The 11,438-nt window shown below is 40.5% G+C and overlaps 2 protein-coding genes across 2 annotated transcripts; one reads left to right on the top strand and one right to left on the bottom strand.

Annotated features, from left to right (window-relative positions):
- The first annotated feature begins 258 nt into the window (after positions 1-258).
- Positions 259-2,355, top strand: LOC144637743 (uncharacterized). Its single transcript, XM_078496820.1, has 2 exons — positions 259-661; positions 695-2,355. Exons 1-2 carry the CDS (start codon positions 439-441, stop codon positions 1,282-1,284), a joined length of 813 nt encoding a protein of 270 aa, XP_078352946.1. The 5' UTR covers positions 259-438; the 3' UTR covers positions 1,285-2,355.
- A 141-nt stretch (positions 2,356-2,496) lies between these two features.
- On the bottom strand, positions 2,497-8,513 carry LOC144637741 (uncharacterized). Its single transcript, XM_078496818.1, has 4 exons — positions 8,368-8,513; positions 5,076-5,942; positions 4,550-4,646; positions 2,497-3,828 (listed from the first exon to the last, which is right to left on the bottom strand). Exons 1-4 carry the CDS (start codon positions 8,438-8,440, stop codon positions 3,819-3,821), a joined length of 1,047 nt encoding a protein of 348 aa, XP_078352944.1. The 5' UTR covers positions 8,441-8,513; the 3' UTR covers positions 2,497-3,818.
- Positions 8,514-11,438: the final 2,925 nt, after the last annotated feature.

Raw genomic sequence — 11,438 nt, 5'->3', positions numbered from 1 at the left:
GCTGTCTAAGTTTGCATCCAAAAGTGAACGCCAGGCAAAGCCGACATCAACATTCCAGTCATCAAATATATATTGTACTCCACTCTGTAAATTCTTAAAATCCATTTTAAATAAAATTCAACAAATTGCATCGCATTGCATTGTGTAAAAATAATCTTTTGCTAGCGTTTGTGTTCAGTGATTTTTGTCTTTTGTGCTTTTGTTGTTTATGATTTCCTTCCTTCCTTCCTTCCTTTTTTGCATTGTACATGAATACTCAACGTTTTTCGAATTCTTTACCGATGTTTGTCGTTCCATTAATGTAACAATTCAAAAATCAAAGCGCGCGCATTTACACAGAACATTCTAATGTCGACGTCAAGTTGATTATATTTGTGATGTAATAAACTCATTCATCGTATTTCTTTACAAAGTTTTAAGTTGTAAAGAAGCACGAAAATGGGAAACTGTTTTTCAGGTTGTACAGAAAGCCACGATAGCGCATCCTCGTCAGGACGAGAGAAGAATGCCAAAGGAAAACGAAGATTTAAACTAACGAGAAGAAACAACTCCAAGGCTTCTCAGAAAAACTCTCCTACATCAACACCGAGAGATGACCTCTCCGTTACTTCAGTGAAGAGTTTTGATGCCGGTACTGCTGGTACAAAGAGCGAGCGCCTGAGTGAAGGACGTCAATCAATTGAGGATTTAACAGTCATTGGCCGTGCCCTTCCGATTCTAGAAAAAACAGGAAACCCTGGTACCGAGCCCGGCGCGTCAAATGCAAGGATTATCGTTGTGCAGCCATCCGCGACGAGCGAAAATTCGTCAGAGGAAACTTTTCACGGAGAAGGCATAAAAAGGCCTATTACCGGTAGCGAATCAAACGCGTCCTTGTCGTCTTTTGAAGAACCGAAGTCAAACGACGATCTCGAGGAACTCAGTCTTGATGAAGAATCAAGTGCTACGCTTCCACCGCGCCGCGAATCTGAGGAACAAGAAATTTCTGAGCGGAGGAGATACTTGCAACTTCTTGAGTATCTTAAGATACGTCTTGAAATAGCCGCTAATAACATGGAAATCAACAGGCTGGATCTCGCTTTTGACAGAGCAGCACAAATTCGCGAGCTAGGATTCCGACGCATGCGTGCTGCTGAGGAGGCACGGCGGGCTTCACGTGACATCCAGGAAGAGACTGGTACTGCACTTAGTAGCGGAGAGGAGACTGAGGATGAGGAAGACGATGAAAGTGACGAAGGGGGTGGTACTCCTCCTCCACCCATCCCTAGAGTCTGTTGGCAATAAGTCGACAGGTTGGGCTATTGCATTTAATTAATATCCGCACCCCCCCCCCCCCCTCCTCTCATGTTGAGGACAGGTCTATTATTCTTACCCCTAAAGAAATCAGTTGAAAAAGGCCTACACCCCTAAAGAAATCCACTGAAAATGCCTTAACCCCGATGAAATTCTTTAGAAATGTGCTAAGCCCTCAAGAAATCCATTAGAACCACGTTTGTCCCCTGAGCTAACAATTCCGTGGGATTTCCGTGTTTCACCCCTAAAGAATTCCACAACTTTTTACCCATCCCCTTCAACGATTTCCTGTATTTCTTACCTTACCCCTTAGGAAATCCCCGGATTTTTATCCTTACCCTAAACAATTAAACTGTTCCTTAACAGGTCGGAAACAAATATTAAATGCAATAGCCCATTCTTGGGATGGTTGGGTGAAGCTGTGGAATCGCGACTCACTGCACTGTCTTTTACGCAACATGTCTAGTCTGCTGTCTACAGACTAGACATGATGCGTAAAAACAGATCATGTCAGCAAGACCTTGGACTCGCGTTGCACTGCTTAAGAGGAAGCAACTGACACTTTATTTAAAAAAATGTCACATTTTTTTAAATAAAGTGTCAGTTGCTTGCTGTTCAAGTAATGTTGCAATTTGCGAGAGGTTCCTGTTTCTGGCAAAATAGGAAACTTAAAATGAAGTGTTTAAAAAGTAAGGCAAAAGAAGCTACCGTAAAGTTCCGCTCATAGGTCCCCTCCCCCTCTCCCCCCAATGTCAAAAGTCATAATAAGAATAGAAGCCCATGAACTTCCCCCCCCCCTTATAAAAACCTACACACCCACCGACACCTTCACCCGACACATACCCAAGAATCCTCCCCCTCCCCCCACGCATCCCCACTAAAACCACTATGACCCCATTAAAAAGCGTTAGAACAAATAAATCCCCACGGCCTATAAGCGGAATTTTACGGTACTCAAAATACCGGGACTTAACATTGTCTCACTTATTACAACGGCAGGTGTAATCTCCAAAGATCCAAAATGTTTTAAGTTGAACCTCTAAGCTTATATTGACTTCACAGAGAACTCTTTTCATTTTTCAAGTTTGTCCAATAAGTTTTAATTGTCAACAATATTGCTGTAGCTGTTATAGAATGGCAAAGGCTGAATCGTCTGAAGTACTATCAGCTAAAGACAAAACTCATTTAATGAAGGCACGCAAATTGCGTTTTAAGTTAAAGTTTATTTACCATGATCAGTACACTGACCCCTTATAAATATTATTTATAATACTACGACTCCCGGAAACACGTCTTCAAATAAATTCTTCATAACTTTTTGGCTTCTTTCTGCTCGTTATTTTGCCAACATCTCACCCAACAAAACAGCCAACAATCGCACCTTTAATTCGTCGGTGCGTTACTTACGCCTCCCAGTACCCAGGTCCCACTTTTCGTCGCGTTTCGTCTAACAGTGGGAGATCTGGGTACAAGATCAAAAAGTGTGGTACGCTTCACTAAGCTACGTTACGGTAAAAAGTTCAATACGGTTTCAACAAAATTATTTACAAAGGAATATACAGTGACTACGATGTTATTCATTATACTTGGTACAAGTCAAGATATTATAGTCGTCTCTCCATCCCCAGGGCGGGGAGATCTCAGTAATCAAGGAATTGCGTCTCAAATATATCAGAATCTCGGTTTGTCTTTTAAAAAGTAACAAGGTTATCACTTCGTACTCGTAGAAGTTTACTTGTGCTCCAAACGGTACCGCGAAGCCTTTTAGTGGCCATTTGAAACTGAACATTAAGTATAACTATAAAACATTTATTTTTAACATCTCCGAAAAAGCTTACTAGCATCCCCGTCGGTTTCATACGGGGAGTACACTACACCTACTCGAGGGAGGAAGGCTTAGTGCATCTACATTTCCATCTTAGCACTAACATGAGGGAGTTCGTTACATCTCACCTCCCTCTAACCCCCACCCCACTCGGGGTGGGGGCTAACTTGGTTTTTACTTTACCATCTCAGCCTTTACTATGATGAGCGGCTAAATTCTTCTCAAGCTTTTTAGTCATTACGATATGGGAACTAATAACGAAGGAAAATGTGATCATGATGATCACTGAACCCAATTCTCCCAACTAATACCATAGGAAATGGTTGGAGACTGAAAAGGAGATTTTTTTGTTACGCCCTGTACGGCACATTGCGTCCAAGAGCTCCATGTTGTCTAAGTTCGGATTGTTTTGATTTTAAGGGTATCGAACTGTCCATGGTAAGGGTGACGCCTAACAAGTGCATTCGTCAGAAACGATTATATCACCGAACTCGGAATAATCTAGGTTTTTAAACGATTTGTTAAACTTTTAAGGATATTTATGAGTGAAGCTACTTTATATAAATAGCGGATGAAGTTTGTTGAACGAACAGCAATTAAAAAAGTAGTGCTTTTTAGAGCAGGAACTTTCCATTCTTGTCCTTTACAGGGCTTGCCAAGTATCCTTACTTGCTCAGCCATTTGTCTTATGATAAGGTCATCATTGGATCCTTAAAGGTAAAAAACAAATGTCAAGGGCGAAAAACAGTTGGTACATTTACTGAGTGCTCAACGTTAGGCAGGGAATATACCGGTAAGACACAGATAAAACCTATAAACTGTCGATGCTTGCCGTGTTGTGGCCTGGGGGCATGTTGAACCCTAGTACAGAATACCCCATGCCTCCTTCCTCGATGGGTTTGCAGCACAGCTCTGGAGGGACCTTTTCTGAACTTTTTCGAGTTGATCCCAACTGTCCAATATTGAAAGGTCTTTAGACAAAATCTAGATAAGATACGTTTGAAACGACTGCATCATGTACACTGGCGGATCTAAGGGAGTGGTCTAGTGGGGGCCTGGGCACCCTCCATATTTTTGGTAAAGACATTTTGTTCAATCACTCCTCCCCCCCCCCCCCCCCCCCCCAAAATTTTTTTGGGTTTTCCCCCCTCAAAATGGTGGGGCCTCCTCCTTATTTTTGTTAAAGACATTTTTTAATGACTCCCCAGCTAAAAACTGTTTGGGTGTACACACCCAAAAAAATTGGTCCCCACCTTAGTTCAAGGTCTTGATCCGCCACTAATGTAGCTTTAAAAACCTTATCATTACGCACGTAAAAATGATGAGGACTTAGACCATGTGGACCAGGCCTAACACCTGTAAGTTATTTTGAGACACGTTGAAACGACAAGTTCTTAAATATGTCTAAAACCGAAACATTTATCGCCTTACCTCTTAAGTACACAGCAGACAGCTACTGTTATAACGAGCATGCCCAGAAACATCACTGCAATAGCTACAGATAGCAGGATCAAAATCGTCTTGCGATCTGAAAAGATGAAAAAAATCTAAATTATTCAAACAGAACCACGTATGGACGCTAGCATCTTTTCTGGCTCGTTAACATACCGACAGACGAATCTGATAACTCGAACTTCTCGCGAAAATTAATGACACACAGCCCCCAGGACTCATTAGAAGTACAGAAGTGGCTTACATCAAGAAAAATAGAAACATATTGCCATTGAGCATTTTCCGCCAATCAGAGACCGTCAAATGGTTCTTTCAGCCAATCAGGTATGCGCAAATTTGCATCCGCGGATTTTCCCGCGCTGTTCGCTAACGGCACGATTACCGAGGTTGAAAATAGTAGCCTGATCACTCGCTTGAGAACTTCCTGTCCTTTCCTGAGACGTGGGCTATGACTTCGATGGCAAAACTATGACAAAAATAGATATGGCAATAATGGATTACGTACCAGTTTCATCAGCAGCACCTTTTCCTTGACCTTTGTCTTCCTGATCCACAGAAGATGATGTCCCCGGTGATGTTGGTTGTGACGATGATGGGGATATGGACTGCGTCATTGATGGAGGCGCCATGGACTGTGATACTGACGATTGTACGGATTGGGGTATCGATGATGACATGGGCTGAGAACTCGATGATGTCACGGATTGTGACGTTGATGACGACATGGGTGGTGACATTGATTGTGACGTCGATGACGACATGGGTGGTGACATTGATTGTGACGTTGATGACGCCATGGGTGGTGACATGGATTGTGACGTCGATGACGACATGGGTGGTGACATGGATTGTGACGTCGATGACGACATGGGTGGTGACATTGATTGTGACGTCGATGACGACATGGGTAGTGACATGGATTGTGACGTCGATGACGACATGGACGGTGACGTCGATGACGACATAGTTGGTGACATTGATGAAGACATAGGTGGTGACATTGATGAAGACATAGGTGGTGACATTGATGACGACATGGTTGATGACGTCGATGGTGACATGGATGGTGACGTCGATGACGACATCGGTGGTGACGTTGATGGGGACATGGGTGATGACATTGAAGACGACATGGTTGATGACGTCGATGTCGACATGGATGGTGACGTTGATGACGACGTGCTTGGTGACGTCAATGGCGACATCATTGGTGGCGTCGATGGTGACATCATTGGTGACGTCGATGACGACGTGGTAGTTGACGTCGATGACGACATGGATGGTGACGTCGATGGCGACATCATTGTTGGCGTCGATGGTGACATCGATGTCGAAGTCGAAGGCGAAACTGAATCTGATGGCGTCATCGAGGCTAAAAAATGGAAACAAAATGGATAAGTCAGTCAACAGGGCTTGTCTTCTAAATTAAATTTGGCCGTGTCTCCTGCGTTATAATTCCTTAAAGAACGTTGAAAGGTCCCTGATTTTCAAAACATCTTTCTTCACTATCTTTCAGTTAATTTCTTTAAGTTACTGTTCGAATATCTTATTATGATGTGTGATTTGCCAAGTCAAATGATTTCATTATATTCGAAGTAGTCCCTACGGAGTAAATGAATATTCTGGGTTCAAAATGATAAGATTTCCGGTATAAAAACAACTCCAATATAAGGACATTTTTACATCTTGTAATAGCACGAATGTCGATCTTTTCGAGTTTCACATCAGAAGTTCACCTTTCACACCAAAGCGTTTGGCATGATAAATTGGACCTTCGTTTTGAAAAAATTTAGAATGTCTAAGAAAAGACGCTCAAAGCTGTGCCAATATATATACATCAACCGGAAGGTGGTTAACTTGTTTTCAACATTACATAACTTTTATTACGTATAAACATTCCTTTTCAGTTTATTAGGTTGAGTTATCTACGGAACTGTTTGTCTAAAGATACTGTGGTTGAAACATAGATTTTTAAAATCAGTTTTTTCACCGTGGAGTTAGGGGAGTTTTTTTACATAGGGTTGACCTCATAAATTGCATCTGTTCGAAATATTTGAATAAAAGGCCCTTTCAAATACCTAAATGACAGATTTCCATACCCTTTCGTATACCTAAACTTGTGAAATCCCTACCCTTTTATATACCTGAAGCTTGAAAAAGGTACCCCTTTCGGGCGGAGCCTCCCCGTATAGGCCATTATAGGGAGTACCCCCCCCCCCCCGGGCTGGTTTCAGATCAATGGGCAAGACTCCCCATGGACCGCATGCCAAAGGAGAGCTAAATAAGGAGGCTAGGCTAGCTAATGATCATATATTTGGCAGAGTTCAGCGTTGTATAATAAATGACACTCTGACCTGTCATCTCTAAAAGAGGTTCAGCGGTATGTATACAGTCTGATTAACAACCTAGTCACGAACACCATGCAATTGTGCGATAAGTAATGCGGAAAAATTCTGAAGATTTGTATTAGAAATACTGATATACTACAATATGGATTCCCAAGTACGATCTTAGCACTAATGTCCAGCAGTGTCATAGTGAAAGCCTCCAGAAATAGCCTTCGAGAGGTAAAAACATGCTATATTTATCAAAAAGAATTTTGGTATTTAGCCTGATTTTTATTACGTAAACATCAACGTTATATTTCAAATTTTTAGAGTGATATTGTTATTTATTGTGATTGCGGTCTGCACGAAAACCAAAAAAATGCCTAAGTTGTTTTCCTCCAAATTAAATGAATCAAGAATAAAATCCTTTATTTAATTAATCTTATTTCACTACCACAAATCGGTTTCGACACCGACTGATTATTTCATCATTCGAACCTTTTCCGTTGAATTGTATGGCGCGGAAAGGACACGATATTTCTACACAGAGTCTATAATATTATAATAATGTAAATTTACAACTTGAAAGAAATACAATGCTATCTTTTTTCCGTCTTGGCCGTTTTTAGCATAAAAGTTTAGCGTATGCACTTCATAACGAGTAAATTTACGACTCACAACAAGATCAGATGTTTCAAATTTAGCTGGCCCATTTCACTCATAAAAATTCTTCACTAAGTGAACTGTCTATATATTTTGTATTGCGCCTGTTTTCACAACTAATTTGTCTGCATACAAAACTATCAACCAGTAGATACATTTTTTCTTGCCAAATACTACAACTAACTCTATCAGTTTAGTAAATGACGTTTTCAGTTTTTAGAGTTAACCAAAAACGCTTCCTTGTCAGTTAAATTTTCTTATTTAGTTAAGATAAACGCCGATCGATCGATGTGTTGGCTTTTGTGGGTGGGTGGGGTGGAGAGCACATGTATATATACAAGCTTGCCTCAATTCGAGTGTTTATCAGTATATTATAGCAACAATAAAAGCTAAAGCACTTTAAGCTACTACCATAACCATAACGTTCGCCTTGCGCTATTTGCCTGTTTTGTCTTAACTAAACCTGTTGCGGGAGCCAAACTGCTAGGAACCAGTATGCCAGCGTAGAGCGGACAACCCATGAAAATCGGCACACGAGGAGCATACCTAAGCATACAATAGCTGGTTTACTACCAGCCTTAAGATTGTAATGAATTACGTTACAGTTTAGTTTTTGCGTTTTTGCGTTTCAGTTTAGTTTTTACTACACAGACAAATTGTCGAACATATATTCGCCAAGTGAAGTTCAACATTTTTCTCATCTAATATATTTCCGCATTAAACATGAATCATCAAACTTTTCAAGTCATTCTTTGATTATTTCTTGCCAAGAAACACCTAGCAATAGAAAAAGGTTAGTTTACTTACAAGACTGGCTCAGGGCCCCTCCAACCAGGAACAGAACAAAAAATACAGCCATTCTCCTCGCGTTACCAGACATGTTGCTTCTGTACTCTGAACGTTAAAAGCGCTGTTTGATATCACCTCAACTACAAGGAATTATCTTGACTAGATATTGTGCGTGACGTCGCGAAATGTTGCCCGCGCCAATATAACTTCCCGTTAAATCAAGATAACCTTGATTGCGATATGGCGTGCGTTTAGCTAAATCCGCCGGGGAGGTACGCGCGCTTAAATGTACCATAACTACACACTAACAAAAGGAAGTAACAATGCATAGTGCTTAAAATAGATCAATGAGATTGCATTGACGTTCGAAAACGACAATTAAATAGTAGTTCCAGCCGAATGAGCAGTTTACTCTTCGCGCCTGATAAAAGGTAAGCTATAAAGGGTAGGAGGTGACCAATGAATTCAGATACTTCAAATGCCCTGGCACGTACAACTTTAGGCTTGTATCATGATTACAATGTCAACGTCGACTTCGGTAGTTTATTTAATTTGTGCCTGATTTGTTCAAACTCATAACTGTTTTCCTTAGTAGTTAGTCAATATAACCTTTAAAATCTAAAAGATCAACTTCAAATTTCTCTTTACAATATCAACGCATTATAAAGCAGACAGGTGACGAGAAGAAAGAAAATGATTAACTAGATGTTTTAATATTAAAACACCTAAATTCTCAGAACTATTGTTAATGTAAATGTGTGGCGGTCGGTAAAGAGAAATGATAGTCTGAGCTAGGCACTGAAGGCTGAAGTACTGTAAAATTCCGCTTATAAGCCCTGGGCTAATACAACTTCGTAATGGGGTTTCGGATGGGCTTATAACGGGGAGGCTTATATCACTGGGGGGAGGGGGGCTTGGAAGCGGAATAAAAAAAATGTTTCAAAATGAACTACAGCAGCGTTGATCGAAATAAGTTTTGAAACTTATAAAAAAAATGTAATTCAATTCAATATTTTGAACGATATTAGGAGAGGGGGGCTTTTTATTGGGGGAGGGGGCGCTTATAATCGGATGTAGTTTTTTTTTTATTTACAAGTAGATGGGCCTATAACCGAGGGGTTTATAGGCAGAATTTTACGGTATTCGAGAACACTAAGTGCTCGCTGATTCAGAAAATTAGCTAAGTTCCGTTGGAGCAATTATCTTTGTGCTCGTTTAAAAGAAACCCTCAAGCACACACAGACCGTGAAGTCACGTAACTGACTTCGCTTCGTTTTTCTTCGAAAATATACCTTTTTTCTCGTGCTTTCTACTTTGAGAATCCCCTCTTCTCCGTTCATATTATGTTTGCTGAGAAAAAAAACAACTTCAAATGTTTGAGATTGCTGATTTTCTCAACTGATCCTCAAGTAGAGACACACTTATTCTTTGTTCCTGTTAACGCAAATGGCGTGCGTAAAATTCCGTTGTCAAAAACGCCACATCATGCTCTTTATTACTTTTTTGACCTCATTTTTCCAATGAAGCTTGAAATCCCAAGCACAATGACGTCATGTCAATTAGTCACACGTTTCACTCCTAAGGCAGTCCAAGTTCAAAACTAACAACAAAGAAATTCAAATTTCAGTTTTCAACATATTGAAAAATTATCAGTACCACGTGAAAGTACAGCTAGGTAGCTTTCATTTGAATGGTCACACACAAGGGCTTCATTCACTGAATAAAAAGTTGAAGCCCCCTCGTAATAATGGTATGTCCACGTGACCGAAACAAACCGTCTTATTTTGTTGTGCATACACAGTACCAAATAAAGCCAAGTACCCTCTGATAACTTTGAATTGAAAAGTTTAATGGCCACATTAGTTTCCATGCAAACCCACTAACAAAACAACAAGATGAGAATATTTGGTCAAAGTTTTCCCAGGTGCACTTAACACACTAGGTTACTAAGTGTCGATCGTGGAATTGCGAGCATTTAAAAATCGCTTCATGTGAGGGTTTCGATCGCATAGCTGGGGGTCAAAATGAGCCAGTAACTATATAACTAGCGCTATTAATTTAAGTGATTTCAAATAAAACTGAGCTTTCGCCTCTTCAAAATTCAAACCCGTTTGCTGAAACTTTGAACTTTATTATCATTCACCTGCTGATCTCAGCTCTAAACACAGTTTTCTATTACATGGGTGGACATTTAACGAGACAATCTGTCTTACACGCGCTAATAAGAGGTTCTATTATAGGGGGGTGGTCGTACAGTCAGCTGACCGCCATACTTTGCTTTTTTCCCAGACCGCACATTGCTACGGTTTTTTTCCCTTAAGACCGAGACCGCCATATATTTCTTGACCGTAAATTTCTAGATAATAAAGGATGTACCCGCAGTCCGACTATCAAAATTGTTGCCGCCGCCGCTAGAGTATCATAGACCCTCTATTAAATATGTCGAAGTGATCTCAGTGATATTCGATTTATTGTTCCATAACTCTGATACAACTACATAACTGATAAAATTGCACGCAAAGTTAGAGCTGGGTTAGTAGGTTTTACTGGTCTAAAACAAAAGCATTTTGTCAGCCGACGGGTAAATTTGCGTCAATTGAACCCTTTACGCCCGTTCGCACCCTTCTTGGAAGGTTGATTGCAGACTTTTTACTCAGTAATTGGTTGAAATTAATATCTGATACCATCCATTAAGACTCTCTTGTTAGGCATGCTATCAACCTAACTGGATGTTCTATATTTGTAAGAGCTTTTCAAGGACTTTTATCAAAAGTAGCCTTAGTCTTGGGCTGTGTTTAACGAGCTCAGGAAGGCTTTAATTCTGTATCATACATGTATATATGACCTTTAGTCGGGATGCGGGTTGAGGTCGTCCCGAGAGCCGTTTGTCCCTCTAAGCCGGCAGAGCCTGTGCACGAGAAACAAGTGGCTCTGGGGACACATGATGTGATTGGCTACATTTTAACAAAGGGAGTTTTAAATCTATCCAATCAAATCAACCGTTTTAAACTCTCGTATAACAAGGTCATTTTAAAACGGTCCATTTGATTAGTTTTTCCTTTTGTTAAAATCAAGATAATCAAATCATG

Source organism: Oculina patagonica, chromosome 14 (genome assembly GCF_052425735.1).
Source record: "Oculina patagonica isolate OP01 chromosome 14, crgOcupat, whole genome shotgun sequence".
NCBI classification, from domain to species: Eukaryota; Metazoa; Cnidaria; class Anthozoa; order Scleractinia; family Oculinidae; genus Oculina; species Oculina patagonica.
This window is presented reverse-complemented; position numbering and strand designations above follow the sequence as displayed.